Below are 16,956 nucleotides of genomic sequence, written 5' to 3' on the forward strand. Positions count from 1 at the left end.
CACCACAGGAACATTTCGTGTCTTTCTATTCCATCCAATACTCTAACACAACTCTTCTGACTCTTTCTTCTCCATTTTAGCTTCTCCCCTCCAACGTTGATGAGCTTATAATTTAGCAATATGACAATTTGTTTCCAATCCAAATGGAAATTCAGTTTTTCTTAAAATCTGGTCACACATTTAGGGGCCCAAATGAGAGCTACTTAGTGCTGACATTTTGAAAATCTGGTCCCATATGTACTCATCTTATTCATTCAGCTTGTTCAACTTTTTCATCAATGACCTGCGTGAGGGGACAGAGTGCCTCCTCACCAAGTTTGCAGATGATACCAAGCTGCGAGGAGTGGCTGACACACCTGAGGGCTGTGCTGCCATACAGAGGGACCTGGACAGGCTGGAGAGCTGGGCAGAGAGGAACCTCATGAGGTTCAACAAGGGCAAGTGCAGAGTCCTGCACCTAGGGAAAAATAACCCAAGGCACCAGTATAAGCTGGGGGCTGATCTGCTGGAGAGCAGCTGTGCAGAGGAGGACCTGGGACTGCTGGTGGATGACAAGTTGACCATGAGCCAGCAAGGTGCCCTTGTGGCCAATAAGGCCAATGGTCTCCTGGGGTGCATTAGGCAGAGTGTTGCCAGCAGGTTGAGGGAGGTGATCCTGCCCCTCTACTCAGCCCTGGGGAGGCCTCATCTCAAGTACTGTGTCCAGTTCTGGGCTCACCACTACAAGAGAGACATGGAGCTACTGGAGAGAGTCCAGCATAGGGCTACAAAGATGATCTGAGGGCTGGAGCACCTGCCCTATGAGGAACGGCTGCGAGAGCTGGGCCTCTTCAGCTTGGGGAAAAGAAGACTGAGGGGGGATCTTATCAATGTGTACAAGTACCTGAAGGGAGGGTGTCAAGGGGACGGGGACAAACTCTTTTCTGTTGTCCCGTGTGACAGGACAAGAGGCAATGGGCAGAAATTGAAGCACAGGAAGTTCCTCCTGAACGTGAGGGGGAATTTCTTCCCTGTGAGAGTGACGGAGCCCTGGACCAGGTTGCCCAGAGAGGTTGTGGAGTCTCCTTCCCTGGAGATCTTCAAGGCCCACCTGCATGCAACCCTGTCGAACATGCTGTAGGTGACCCTGCTGAGCGGGGAGGTTGGACTTGATGATCTTCAGAGGTCTCTTCCAACCTTACCGATTCTGTGATTCAGACAATAGCACATAAATAAATCATAAGGATTCTATATTCTGCAACTAGTTAAACGTACATCTCTTACACAGTCAGCAACATCATCCTGCCAGAGCCAAAATGTTCCTTTTGGGAAACACTGAATATCCAAATAGACTAGCTTGTACTATGTGCTAGTGTATGCTAAGTATTAATAATATATTAATACATAAATAAATATTTAAATTGAGGAGTGAGATATTTCAGGTTTGAGCCAAAATATGGAGGAAAGTTTTAATGAAAGTTGAACTTTCCAAGGAAAATATAAATAAGTAAGTTTCTCAGCAGTTGTTTTGTTGCAGTTTTCTGTAAGGGAAAGCTACCATCCTGGTTCTAACCAGAATGGCTTTTCCACAACTTTTACATTTCATGTGTAAAATGTTATTTGAAATAGCACCCTTCCTTGTTGTTGTATTCAGTTGGTTTAGCATAAGAATCTAGTGTTAACTGAGACTTCCTATATTATGTGAGACATTCTATATGTGGCTAGTGGATAAAGCAAGGTCCTAGAGAAACCCTGCATCTCCCAGAATCACAGCTGGAGGAAGGGTGGGATGCCTTCAGATATTTAAAAAGACATGTATGTTTAGGCAACTGAATCTTGGCCTTCATGAATCCAATCTCTCAATAATTATAATTCAAATCCTCTTGAATAGCTCGGTCTCACTGGAATGTAAGGAAATGTCTGTCTGAATTGATTTCTTGGAAACTAATGTAGAACCACTGTATTTTATGAGATCACATTCATCATTATCAGTTCTTAAGAGTATTAGATGGTATCTGTGGCATTATGGCTTCTGAAAGAAGTAAGAACCGCATTTAAAACAAGGACAGAGTCCATTGCTTTGGTGGGTTTTGGAGCATGGAGCTTTTCTTCAAATGCTTACCTTGCAAAGACAGTACAAACTTTGCTTTCTCCTCCCAACCTTATCACATCCACGACGTTGGGGAAGGAAGGAAATAAAAACCAAACCTTGTTAAAGGCTATTACAATTTATTTCTCATTCCTTAGGTGGTTAAGGGAATGTGTTAAATTTCCCCTCCTGCTTCCAAATGCATTCTTCTAGCCCTCTTGGCTAAAGGAAAAGCCTTAAAACTGCAACCTTAGTGCACTCTAACGATTCAAAACTAGAGAAGGAAATAAACATCACGGAAAACAAACGGTAACAAAAAAGGAGGAGGATTTTAAAACCTGTCTTACCAGTCTCAAGGGCCTGGGTTGTGATCTGTTAATGTCTGAAGCTGTCAACATTGCTAATCTTATAGGTAGGAATTAAAATACATATAAAAAAACCCCCTTATTTTAAAATAAGGATATATTATAAAAATACAAACTCATATGCCACGCAAAAGAGCAATGGAAATAATCACAGTTTACATACGTGTAGCAATTAATACATACACAAATTATACATTAGTTATATTATAAAAACAAAAAATTATATTTGGGTTATATATATACATAGATAAAAACTTAAAAATAAAAAGATGTCAGGAGAAGGGTTGCCTTGCTTTTGACCATTGCTAATTCATAACTGGACATTATTTTTCCACATAGCTCACAGAATGGGCAGGGACTGGCAGCTCTTGAGTCTTACAACATGCACTCAGAAAAACGAGGAACACATTATGAGTGAAAACCTGTGGTACAAAATAACCCCCATAATACTTATTGGTGACAGATGTAAAAAGCATCAAAGTGAAGGTAAGGAGGAAAGGGACCTCTCCAGGAACTGCTTAGGGTATTACTCCATACTTGACAGTCAGGACAACAAGGCCTTAAGGGCATAGAAAAAAAGGAAAAAAGCAGAAAAAAGTGCAGATGAGAACAACAGGGAGTACAGGAGGAAAAAAAAAAAAAAGAGAGAGATTTACTTTCTCTTTGCTAGCCACCACCTGCAAGAAAAAAAGCTACACAGCATTATACAGGTAGTTTTGAGTATCTAGATCTCCTGTTGCTGCCATCTGTTCCCTCTTAGTCCCTAAGGTACGGTGCAGGAGACAGCTAGCAAGCAGGAACTTGATAACAAATAATAAATCAAATTCAAACTGAATTCTCTGACACCTCCCATTCAGTGGTCCAAAAAGCACCTTCAGCTGACACATGGCACCTACTGAGGAGATAAATTAAAGTCTTCTCATGAAGGGTCAAGTTGCCCATGTGTGCCTTCCTGAGGCTGAGCAGCAGAGGATAGGCAGGGAAAGACACAACTTCCAACACTAGAAATTCCTGCACTGGTCAAACTGCTATTCCCACAGTGCTACAGTACCAGAGATGGTTATGCACAGCACTGCTGCGCTCTAGTACAGCTGCTTCCAGTAGCAGCAAACAACTGTAGAAGTTGGCACCAACAGGCCATTCCCCTTAAACACAGGCCACAGTGCAGTAGTGCTAGCACCTGCAATCTGCTGGGCTTGCAAATAGTCAATTAGACACAATCTGAAATGCCAGACTGCTTGCACAGGGCTCAGCCAACACAAAAACACAGATTTTGAGTGAGCCCTGAACTAGCTGAAATCTACTGCATCGGGTAATCTTGCAGTAGATGCACTAGTAAGGCATAATTATTCATTAGGCCACAGCCTATCCTTCCAGGTCAGCATTAGTGTTTTTTATAATATTCTTTTTTTTTTTTTTTTTTTTTTTAGCAGCCTATAGCTTTCTTCATCTTCACTACACACTTCCTACTTATCAGAGCAAGCCTGTCCACTCTGATTAGTGACTGTCTCCCTCAGGGTATCACTTAGTTTTCAGTCTCCTTCCCTCCACTGGGTCTTTGTTCTTGCTCTTTTAAACTATTTCTTCCTAATTCTCCCCTCTAATTTCTTGTCAGATTCACCTTCTTTCCCCTTACCACTAGCTCCTATGTCTCTGTTTACCCTGTGCCCAGATCCTGCCTCTCACACTGCCTCCCCCGGCCTTGCATCCCAAACCCCATTAGTAGCTAGTTCTGTCTCCTAAATTTTAAATTATATTTTTTTCCTAGTCTTAGTCACATTCTTACTAAACTCATCAATTCAGTCTAATCCTTTCTATGATTTACTTTTTGTCTTGTCCACTTCATACTAGCCAAACACCAGCTGGAAAGTCACTTGCAGCACAGTAGAAATCAGTTTGTAGTACTAACTACACTGGGCTTTGCGCAAGTCCAGCAGAGAAGGACATGGGTGATCAAATATCCCTCAGTTCTGAACTGAAACTTGCTTAGTATTTCTAGTAAAATAGAATGTGATGATTGCAGTCAAATTCAGAGTTTGTGAAAGGCAACAGGGAGTATTCAGTGAGAATGTAGGCTTCAGGACATTACTAATTAACTTTTACAAAACTTTATTGGCATTTTTATCTTTCAGTGGCTTCCAAAAGAATAGCCAAACTTCTAGGACAGAATATGACATTTAAAGATCCTTATTTATCCATAAGTTGCTCCTCCTTTCCAGCCCCTTGTCTTTTTTGCTGGTCTTGCTGGTCTCACGCTTTCAAATCTCTCAAGCTGACTCCAAATCCAAGTCCCCAGGTAGAAGTTCAGGCCTGAACCACTCAGGGTGCTGCTGAAGGCGCAAGGAGATATCCGTGGAACAGAGGCAGGAGCTGAAAGTCGTTGCTTTCCAGCGCAGCACGTGCACGATCTAGCAGCCAACACATGCCAACTCAGCTGAAGCGAGGCACTCTCCTGGTATTATTTCTGTCAGGAAGGACTTTCTCCCAGCAGCTCCACAGCAATACTAAAATCCGTAGTGTTTGGAAATGTGGATGCTGATAAATGAATAGTTATTTAAAATTTGACAAGTTACAGTTTGGCCATGGCTCATTTTTAGAAAAGGCAATCAACACTTTTCAAGTCCCTGCTACAAGCATGTAAACAGAGGATGAACAGAATTTTATAATCAGAAGAAAACAGTATCCTTTTAATCTGCTTTGTTCTCAGATACTGCTTAAGCATTTGGGTTGGAGTTTTTTTGAAAATATCCAGTCTGCAACAGACACATCAAATTTCCAAAGATAACTCAAATTTCTGAAGTTTAGTAAAGTTGCATACAACTGAAAGGAGCATCCTGAAATGAAAAACATCATGCTGTCTTAATAGTAACTCAAGGCTGGTAGGTCCATCCATGCTTTGACAGTAATAAACACTTGTCTGTATTTTATATGCTTCTTTCCATGAGCTTGGCTTTACAAATGCATTTATCTTTGCATATGTTGCTACCTTGTGTCAGAAAAGATTCATTATGTGCTTATCTTTTTCTGAATATTTAATGTTTGCGTCATCCCAGTGATGAGATTTTTTCCAATTGGCTGTAAACCAGAGTCAGACTGAAGCGTACAAGAGCTAACCTGTGGGATTCATACGGAGTAAGTCCCTATTACCTTGTATCTACAGGTTCCACTGGTTTATTAAGAGGAAATAACTCCTGACAAGGTACAGTAAGTTTCTGTGTCACAGATTTTGAAATAAAGTTAGTTGCTAATATACTAGCTTAGGAAAGTATTTTGCTTCCAAGATATATATTTCCATGGTTAGACCATTCAGATAATAGTTGTTATTCTGCAATGAACGCTGTGTCCATTTTGTAGCATACCTCTATCAGCAATTAGGCTTTGGTGGTGGCTGAGAATATCATGCAAAAAGCCATTCAGTCGCAGTACCAGGAAGAGAAGCAGAGCTAGAGGCAAAATTCTTTTTTCAGGTGCAGCTATGAATTCAGTGTGAAGCGTTACTTTCTGTGGGATTATTCCAGAGTCATATAATGATGCAGCTTGGATCATACGTGCTTTCTGCTTACTGTCTTCCTCTTTGCTTGCCTTCCTCTTTGAGGTGGTGACTGGATGCCACTGAATACCCACAAACTGGCCACTGTCCTAAATTGTAGGAGCCCTAGCCCCTCCTTACTTCTGCGGGAACAGCGAGTGCACCGGCGTGCCGTCAGCAGCACCCCTGCCCCGGAGTATGCCCTGCCGCCACCAGCCAACGCTCCTCACTCCTCCTGGTGAAGGAACCGAAGGGCTGCTCCTGGCAGCCTCAGCGCTGGCGGGAATAGGGGCAGCTTTGGCTAGTGAGTGGAGGCAATGAACAGCATGGCAAATAAATAGTGCAAAGATAATTTCTTGGGTTTCAATGGATGTTTTTACTTTGCTGGGAAAACTTTTTTCTTACGCAGATTGCTTATTCCTCCGCATGTTTCTTATGCTTGCATTTAGATTTTTTCCCTCTGGATTTACAGTCGTGGTCCAAAATACTACACTTTCAGAAAGAGCATAAACATAGCATTTCTCTATATAAACAGTTGTATTTGCTTGGCAAGAGAAAGTAGTGGTTTGCACTAAAATATAAAAATATAAACTGTGGGAAAAGATGTAGAGGTCATGAACTCATCCATTCTTCTCTCCAGTCCTCTGATATAATTCCAGAATAATTTTAGATTAACTTCAGTCGTATTACACCAGGTTTTCAGCTGTAGAGTAGTAGTTGGCATATCTCCTTTAAAATTATTCTGAGATTGAAATGAAAAAAATATCTTGAATTAGTGCTTCAATGTGAATTTGTGCATTTTCCTTTGAATGCACATCGGTCTTACATTCCATGAGACTGACATATTTGAATGGAAATACAAAAGATAATTTTTTGAATGCTGTGCCTTTTTTTCTGAGGACTGCATAAATGATGTGCAGAGTTAAGTATTTTAAACTCCCATCCAACCATGGGCCATACTAGAGCCTTTACTAATTTTAAACCTATAATATCACTTGGAAAGACCAAGTTTTAAAATGAACCATAAGAAACTGAAAACTTTCATCTGTCTAATAGATACCATAAATGATATTCTCTGCAAAGTGACCAAACTATACCCAAGGAACTAAAAGTTAATAGAGTCATAATAGAAATCAGTGCTGTCCTGCCTTTTACTTTCTTCTTGGTAATAATTTTCATTCTCTCATCTTCTTTCATTCCTTCCCTTTTCCAGCATCTCTTTCACAATCTTGCCTAAGAAGGACAATCATCTCTGAACACATTGTTCAGTTGGATTTGAAGTCTAGCAAAAGTGCTATTCTCCCACTCTACTTAAATTATTAAGTTTTCTTGTTTATCAGCTATTCAGTAAAAGTTGGTGTCGTCAGAGACAAATATTTGAGTATTTCTCCAGCTCTGAACTGGACCTGACTCCCCTCTTTGAGATATCCTGTTGACTATCTTCAGCAAGTTCTCACTTCACCTGCTGGTTTCCGTTGGCAAACTCCCCTTCCACAGCAAGGAGAGTCTTTGCACTGCAACTCCAAATGCTGCCTTTATGAACGCAGCCTCAGGAAAGTTAAAAGAACCAAGCTTTTTGGCATTCATTTAGTTTTCTGTGAACACAATACAATGAAGCAGCTAACCAAGGCCACGCAGCATTGCTTGCAAGAAGTGGTGTCTCAGCCTACTTCATTCCATATATCCCTGAGGTACCTGGAGGAACAGGGCTTTAGCTGCTGCTCACCATATTAACAGTCTACAACTTTCAGCATCATCACCATTTGAAATGGTTGCGTGGTCCTTCACAGAGCAGGAAATTAGTGCGCCTCATCAGTGACTGCAATACAGCCAATAGTAGGTGTTTACTTCAAATACCTTTTTAGTAGCTGTGTTTTACAAATAGCTGTTAAGAGATTAGACGGTTAGATTAAACCTGTTTGTTCAGCAGAGCAAGCAGAATTAGGCTAGTAATCATGTCACTCTGTACACAACGCACCCTTTCAAGGAACACTTACATGCTACCTATACTTATGCATTTTGTTATATTTTACAAGCTTACAGAAGGGAGACTGCACGGCTGTTTTTATTCTGTTCCTAGATAATCTTCAGCAGCTCACAAAATGACCACGACGTTTAATTAAAGAGATAAATCTACTTCAAATGAATTAAATTTACCTATAAAAAGACCTGTTAAACAAATAGCAATGTCACAGTCATAATTTGGTTCTTAAGTGGCTAACAAAACAAATAGCTTGAGCTAGTGTTCATAGCTAACAGCTGTTCCTGAGACAAAAGGTGAAGAATGTTATTCATTACATTCAGCACCCTCAAGCAGTATGCTGGGAGCTTTGGAGGCTGCCCTGGCTGTGGAATAAGTGCCTGTCCTCTCAAAATGTATGTTGTCCAAGACTGTCACAACAGCAAAGAGACCTGGTTGCCTTTTGAGGAGCTCTTTGAAAGTAGAGTGCCATTGAATGAGCAGAAAGCAGATGAGCAGCAAAAGCAGGCTTCTGTGCAGTGTAAGGAGAAAAAGGTAGGAAGAGAGGATTTTAAAAGTATGCTTCATTAATATTTAATTAATGTAAAATCCAGTTTTGTAATTAATTATGGAAAGGGAGAGTTTGGCTTTTCTTTTGAAAACCTCTTTCAGTCTCCAGTTCATCTGGAGAGTCTGCCACATGAGTTTTGATTTATTTTGCTTCTATTTTCATGCAAAGCCACATACTTGATCTCAGCTTGCTGGGTTTTGGGCTGAGTTTCTTCTTCTTCTTCCTTTTTTTTTTTTTTTTTTTTAAAAAAAAGAGGTCCTGAAAGTAAGAGGTTTTTTTCCTTCAAGAAAAACAGTTTCTAGGGGAGATGCAATTTCTTTAACCTAAACAGTTTTACTGTCAGAGAGCTATAGTGGTTATTCATCTTTTAAATGGAAAAGAAAACTCTAGTTTTATTTTTCTAGTTTTCTGTTAAGGTACTTAGTAGTACCTTAATTCTTTTCTGTTGGCTTCGTATTCTGTTTTATGATATTTATGTAATTTCTTTATACATTAAAAACAAGTGAAGCTCAAAATCTTTACTAGGTAACACATTTACAATCTGAATGAACTTAAAATTTTCATACTTCTGTCCAATATATATACTTAAAAATGGGGAGGGTGTAAGTTTCTCTGCTGTGAAAATTGCTAATATGAGTCAATAAAATTCCAGATGGCTTTATTCTGTACTTTCTCTATCTTGGGTGCATGTGTGTTGAAAGAAAGAATAATAGGCAGGAAAATAAACATGAAGAGTTTGACAGAAGGTAAAGGAAATAATATATGAAATGTGATAAAGGAAAAAAAATATATGAAATGTAATAATTATAGCAAAATGGAAATGAGCGGAGGAAGTGTTAAAGATTAGTAGGCAGAACAGGGGGGTAGTGCAAAAGGCACCCCAAACAGTTAATAGATACATTTGGATTCCATGTGTCCTGTATTGCTGAATGTGCATCTTGGGAGCGTCTTTGCCCAGGTGCTCAGGCTCCCACTGCCAGACGCATAACAGTCCATGGCTGGCACTACTTGAAAGTCCACTTGCATATCACAGTGGCAGCTGTTAGGGTTCTGCAAGTCATAGTTTATCATCTGTGGCATGGTTTGCTTATAATTACAGTTATTTTGATGTGGGAAAAATAAATGATTCTTTTATGTTCTGTATGGAATAAACAGACACAGCAAAGTCCCAAAGCAAGTGAGTTATATTGGCACCAGCTTAATTGCTGTGTCAGCATTTTTCCAATTTAAACAGTTGTGTTACGCTGTAATGATAGTTACAGAATAGCATAGGCTAATGTTCTGTTTTTCACAGTAATACTTTTTTCCTATTAATTAGAGGAAAACTGTATCTTATGGTAATGAATATTGCTTGCTAAGTACTTGAATTCTTTTATGAAATGCTTTTGCAGAAGAGATGCTCACAGAAAGGATATGCTACTGTGAAGTCTAGGTGATGGGGGCAGACTGTTCATAGTCATTCACCTGAACAAGAAATCTTAGGTAGTAACAAGAGAAGATTTGACTATGAGTTTCAATGATTCAATTAATAGAAATAATATCATGTGATTCCTATGACTGCTCAAGGATTGTCGGTATTTTAATGTTGAAATATTTAATATAATTTCAATATCTAACATCAAAAACAACTACTTGCAAATAACCCACAGAACAAGACTGTTTACCTGAAGAATAAATGTGAGGAAAAACAATATATTTTTCACAGACATTTCCAGTTAAGACAATGAAAAGGCTATTTCTCATCATTGCTTTACCCAGGTCTAATACTCATTAGGAAAATACAGTAGGCCTGAGTCAAAACCTAGATTTTTTTTTTGGGGGGGAAGGAGGGGGTTAAATTTGGAATGAGATATATATGTCATGGCTCTACTTCTCACCAAAGTAGTGTTGTTTCAGTGGAATAGTTGCTGGGCTTGGTGCTTAGTATTTTAGTTATATAGTATCAGTTTATGCCATTTTTGAAAAATAAAGCCAATTTACCCTTCAGTGATATATAGTTGGCAAGAGACACAAATATTTAAAATGAATCCTCAAAACAGACAAAAACGTTGATAAGTAGAAGCAAAACCAATAATATAGTATAAGTGCACTAAAGACAGTTCTGTGGGCTGAGAAGTACAGAGAAGCTCCTTCAGATATTGAACCCAAGCTCTTCATGCCTCCACTCAGCTAGACCCTATGGGTTTTTAAAAGCAAATAATTGTTTGAAAGACTCCTTAAAATTAACTTCTTAGTAATTCAGATGTAGTTTAAAAGGGAAATAAGCAAAGAGTGGGGTCTATCATTTGAAAGTTAGGTGTCCAGCTGAAGTGGTTTTCCAGTCCCCTCTGCGAGGCATCCTGAAGGTGCCCGAGTAAGGTACTGTGTTTCAGGACATCTATTTGTTCCCAGGACTAGATTACAATAGCTACAACACTTTTACGCTGCTAAGTTTGCAGGACATGAATGTTACCCAAAGCACAGATTTCCTCTAAGGAGGGTGTTATGAGGTGCTGAGTGTCCCCCAGTGCTATGAATTCTGCATCTGGTGGGATCAGACACCAGCTGTTGGAGCCAGACTCTGTGGCTGTTAATGCTCAGTGCTGCCCATTGGAGTGCAAACTTTCCACTCGTGCTCCTTTGACCAGTTTCTACAACTGAAGAGTGAGCAGGATAATGCCAAAATCGCACACCAGCTGCAACAAAACTCAGCTGTTCATATCATGTGAGTAACTGTGCAATGCCCTCTTCTGAACTCCCAAGGGATAGCTGCTACTGTGGTTGGTGTAGGTTACTGCTGTGATGGAAATAAAAGATAGGTAGCAACAATAATAGTACCACATCCACAAAGAATTTGAAACCTGAAAATTCCAGGAGAATTCAGTTGTTTGACAAACAGCAACATAATCAACCCATTACAGGGAATTTTCTGGGTATTATGGTCTGAACCATTGTCTAGGTGGGAATAAATAGGGCACAATATCATGCTAGGACAATCATTAGAGAATAAAAAATATCCTTCTATTATAAAACTGTTATTTCAATGACACAAGAGAAAAGAAGTAGCATTCTGAAATGACAGTATATTGCATATACCTCTTAAAATTTGGTTCACTCAGTAAAAGTTTTCTCCATTCTTCTTTCTATAACTGGGATGCATTTCAGGTTCAGATTTCTGTCTTTGGTATAAAATGTTAAAAACACCTTTTACTGTTATGTTCCACTATTGTATCTTCTATGGACTGGATGAGGATTACTCTCAGTTCTTACAGATATTAAGGAGAGAGAAGACACTAGTGCACTGCTTGCATTTTACGTTTCTTTTTTGTCTTTCAAGACTGCTATTTGTTCTTCCCATTCTTCTTTTTTTTTAATAAAAAAAGAGGACTTTTAAGGTCTTGAGGATACTTTATCCTTTAATACTTGAGATAATATATCCTCATGCTTTTGGTTACTCAGCAAGAGTAACCAAAAAAGACCAAATGCGCTTTGAAAGGTGTCTTTGTAGCATAAAGGCAATTTACATCTAACATTCCAGGGCTCAAGTCAGTGTTTACTGTGAAGATAAAGGAACCAAATCTGTGCCTTAGCTAAAAACAGTATTAACATAATAATTACGTATAACAATGATAAACTAATAGCGTTGAAATAAACAAACAAAAAAAAAACAAATAGAAAAGGTCATTGCTTCAAAAACAGCTAAATCTTCAGAGCAGTCACACTCTTCCAGTATATTTTGGCAGTAAAGGGTCAGAGAAGTTTCTTCTTATTCCTAGAATTTTTTCTTCATATCTCTACCGATAGCTACAGCTTATGAGAACCTTACAGAGTTGATATAGATTGTTTTGGTCAGATAGTGCCTACAAACCAAGGGCTAGTGGAAACTATTTGGTGTTGCTAAGCTCCCAAGAGGGGTCTGTCACCACAGGCTTGATTAGGCTGGCTGAGAGGCTCAGTGGGGCCCCATAGCAGTGGAGGGATCACCAAGTGCCCTTACCTCCCCTAGGCAGCTGACATGCGGGGTAGCCTCTTCGCTGGAGCTTGCGTTTCCTCCTCTTGCAGGAATTGAGAAAGCCTCATCTTCAAACATCAGCCTTCCTTTGGCAGCCTGCTCTTTGGAGCCCACAAAGGCTTCAAAGAAAGCTTGTCCATGTAGGACAGTCATGGCAAGGTGTTTCAGGGCAAGGTGTTATCTGTGGGACTGAGAAAAGTGAATTACTCTAGCCAAGTTGCCATATGGTTTCAGCCCCAGCTCCAACATGGATTTTAAGTATATTGTGCAGCTATTCTACACTGCACAAGGACAGAAAGCCCAGAACGGACTGTAAGGGTGAGCATAGAGCACTTCAGAGGACATGCTCTAGCTGGGCCCCCTCATGTACAGCAGAGAGGGGGTCCTGAGGCTAACTTTGTCCCATCCCCAAGCTTCACATCCAGAGCTGAGGATTAACTTTTCACCTCTTTGCCAAAGCCTTTGCAGAAAACTGTTATCTGGTGTGGAATGTTTTTAAATATGGATGTGGTCTAATGTCTCTAAAATTAGGTTGTGTCAGGCCTGTCCAAAAGAAAGATGTCTCTTTGATTTTATGCAAATATATATTTTCATCTGATATCCTTAAAAGGTTTCTTATCCAGACAAGTTCAAGAGAACTGTTAGCATGAAGAAAGACTACTGCAGTTGTAACTATTTCCAGGATTGAATCCAAGTTATAGTTTATTAATTAGGATTTCACTATCTCCTTATTAAAGTTAGAGAAATGCCTCTTCATTATAATGAAAAACAAAATCAGAAAAACCTGTAAGTTTCATCCATGGAAACATGCTCCTTTGGTTGCACAGCTGAAATGAGGCTTAACTGTGACTCTATCAAAAACTCCAACACTGTGATAAAATACAACAGAAAAACTTATAAAGAAGCTTTGCAACAGAGCTCTGAAACTATTCAATTTTCTTCAGTAGTGAATGGGTGTGTATTAATCACCCTTTTCATGGACCAGACTTTGCCTTCAGTAACAGAAAATGCAACATGAGAGGTGTCATATAAATACCACTTCTGAAGGGACAATGAAAGCGATGTACCTGGCAAGTCCGTAGCAGTCCTAGCACTAAGACGACTGCTGAGTCTTGTGTGTGTAAGGGTGTTTCCGTTGGCTGCATATCCTCCACTAAACTCAGTTGTTCCATAGATATCCAGCTACTTCTAAAGAACTGAAGCTCAATGTTTTAAAAATCAGTTTTACAGAATAGCAATGGATTTTCAACATTAGTTATACACTGTGATAGGCTTATTTTTCCTAGTTACTCTGTACTAGGCCTGCTCCATCTGGGTTATTTTCACTATATGAAGTGATATGTGCCAACAGAGATGAGAGGAGTTTATGCCAGCTATGATTGTTTGCCCAGATAGAGCTCCTGAGTCTGGACAAAAACCAGAGAATTCTGCATAGAATTAAAATTTACATGCTAGAGGAGGAAGTAAATTCTGTATGGAATAGAGACCAGCATAAAACCCTGAAGTGATATCTTTCCTACTTGTACATTCTGGGATTAGCCTTCCCTATATAAGTCTTAATACTCACAGTTAACTGAGTAAAAATAGAATATAGCTAGTATTGCTTATATGCTTTCTGTTCTTTCATCTACTTCTGAGAGAAGAAGAATGTTAAGTGGGATTCCTTGTTTCATTAGGGTTTTGGGACTTGGATAGTGTTTATAGATTACTGTTTCTTTTACTATAAATGTCTGTAATCTATCTGTCTATATATATATATACATAAAAATATAAACACATTCTTCTAAAATATATGAATATATATATCGCTCTACTATTCTTTCTTCCCTTCATGGATGACAGAAACAGGTACCTATTTTATGGAACTGCATAAAATCAGTTAAATTCTGCATAAATCAGCTTGCAGAATAAAACCATGCACTTGTAAGGAGTTCTTTATAATACTTCTCATCTCACAGATCTCAACCCACCTTACCATTAAGATTTTTATCTTCCCTCTGAAATAGTAATAAACGGTCATCCACTGTCATTAAACAACTGGCTCAATGTCACTGGGTTGACTGACATGGAAATAAAACCCAGGTGTCCCTTGTGCTAAATACTAGGCTCCTCTAATAGGCACTTACCCCATAGTCATAGTTGTGTGTTTTCTGTTCACTCTCAAAGAGGAGAGGTGCCATGCTCAGAAACATTAAAGAGGATAGATTGCCTTATTGCTGTGTAGGATTAAAACATAAAGAGACTGCACAGAGATGGCATATATGAGCCTCATATGCTGCTGAGGCAAACAAGGACAATATTTGAACTCTTGTTTATACTGCGGAGAAGAAGGTAAAGAACCCAAGGGCAGTGGATTTCTTTCCTCTGCATCCAGAGCAGTGCCCTAAAGTAGCTTTACTCATTTCAATGAATTGCTCATCTCAGAGTAGCTGAAGTCTCCTGTGGGAACCAGGAAATAGGAAAAGAAAGAGCCACAAATTTTCACCTTATCTGAGCTTCCCTAGATTGAACACACCTATGTACTTACTGCTTGCTGCTCCATTTCCTAATCCCAGCTGGGAGGAATGAGAAGGGTTTTGAGAAGTGATGTCAGCAATTTGGCCATCAGTGTTGCAGCAGGATGAGGAAGGGGTGATTCTTGAGTCAGAGAGTTGCAGAGCACAGACTGTTTTGATAAAGGTGAAACTTCCTAAAAGTTTTCTTGTTCTCCATGTATGAGTTTTCCATCTCTCTGCTAGACAAGACATCCCTCAGTGTAGGTCTCTGGATGCTACTGCAATACTGGTGTGAGGACTCCCCATCATACAGCTTATTTGGTTAAATGAGATTCCCACTTTACGGCATTCTAATGACAATAGTGTAGTTCTGTTAAAAGTGTAATTACAAAACAGCTTCATCCTTAATAGGTGTTTATGATTTTTTTTTTCCCTGCAGCTCCCTGTGCAGTACTTTCACCAAAGAAAGAAATAAGCAGTTGTAAATGTATCTCAGCATTAGGACAACCAGTACCCATGTCATACCCTGTATACTTAAATGGATCTGACCTCTCAGGAAGGATGCAGCTGTGTTGTGAATCCATAAACGGCTCTTGCACAAAAAGCACTTGGTCAAATAGTATCCGCATTTCCATGTATATTGTCTTGGCTTTCATCATTCTGGCTACAGTGATTGGAAATCTGACAGTTGTCATCTCAATATCACATTTCAAGCAGCTCCATACGCCTACCAATTTCCTGATACTTTCCATGGCTACAGTTGACTTTTTACTGGGATTCTTCATCATGCCTTACAGCATGGTGCGTTCTGTTGAACACTGCTGGTATTTTGGGAAGTTCTTTTGCAAGATTCACACGAGCGTGGACATTATGCTGAGCACAGCTTCCATCTTCCATCTCTCCTTCATATCTGTTGATCGTTACTATGCTGTTTGTGATCCTCTAAGATACAAATCAAAGATAAATACTTATGTCATCCTGGTCATGATATTCATAAGTTGGACTGTTCCTGCAGCATTTGCTTTTGGGATGATCTTTCTAGAGCTGAATCTGAGAGGAACAGAAGAGATTTATAATCACATCCATTGTGCAGGGGGATGCTTTGTTTTTTTTAGTGAAACTTCAGGTATTGTGGCCTCCATGGTGTCTTTTTACATCCCTGGATTCATTATGCTGTACATATATAGGAAAATATACTCTGTAGCCAAGAGGCAAGCAAGATCCATTGATGCCATCAGCCAAAAAACGATCCAGTTTGAAATGGAGCACCACATTTCAGGCTGCAGAGAAAGGAAAGCTGCAAAGACCCTAGGCATAGTTATGGGAGTATTTCTCATATGCTGGTGTCCATTCTTCTTCTTTACAGTAACCAATCCATTTATGAATTATGTTACACCTCCCGTTCTCATTGACGCTTTGGTTTGGTTTGGTTATTTAAATTCTACATTTAATCCAATTGTTTATGCATTTTTTTATATTTATTTTCGCAGAGCATTAAGGATGGTTCTGTTCGGAAAAGTTTTTAAACAAGACTCTTCCAGGACTCAATTATTTCTAGACTAACACGCTTCAAATGTCTAGATTCATCATTCTGAATTTTTGCCTGGAGCCCAAATTACTAGAAGTAATAGCTGAAAATGAAGGAAACAACATCTATTTGTTTACTCACTTTTCAAACTTGGTTCAAGTAGATAACCAATTATTATGCCTTAAATCTTGTTTCAGTACAGATTGGATATGCTGCTTTAGTTACAATTATTTATAATACACAAAAGAGCAATATTTCAGTTTTAAAAACCTTACAGCAGTCAGTAAAGGGATGATTCTGATATAACCACATTTTTCTCAAAAAATTAATGTTTATATTTATTTACTATCCTCTAGAAAGAGCAGAAAAGCTTTTACTTTTGAATTTCTATATGTTTTTGAATGATAAACCAAAGCTTTTAGGTTATGCCCTTTGCCTTCAGTATGTAT

General features: G+C 39.2%; 1 protein-coding gene across 1 annotated transcript; it reads left to right on the forward strand.

Annotated features, from left to right (window-relative positions):
- Nucleotides 1–15,540: 15,540 nt before the first annotated feature.
- On the forward strand, nucleotides 15,541–16,542 carry LOC134137812 (trace amine-associated receptor 1-like). The gene has a single exon (XM_062570904.1). The coding sequence runs from the start codon at nucleotides 15,541–15,543 to the stop codon at nucleotides 16,540–16,542; it is 1,002 nt and encodes a 333-aa protein (XP_062426888.1).
- Nucleotides 16,543–16,956: the final 414 nt, after the last annotated feature.

The sequence above is a fragment of the Rhea pennata genome, chromosome 3, assembly GCF_028389875.1.
Source record: "Rhea pennata isolate bPtePen1 chromosome 3, bPtePen1.pri, whole genome shotgun sequence".
Taxonomy (NCBI): domain Eukaryota; kingdom Metazoa; phylum Chordata; class Aves; order Rheiformes; family Rheidae; genus Rhea; species Rhea pennata.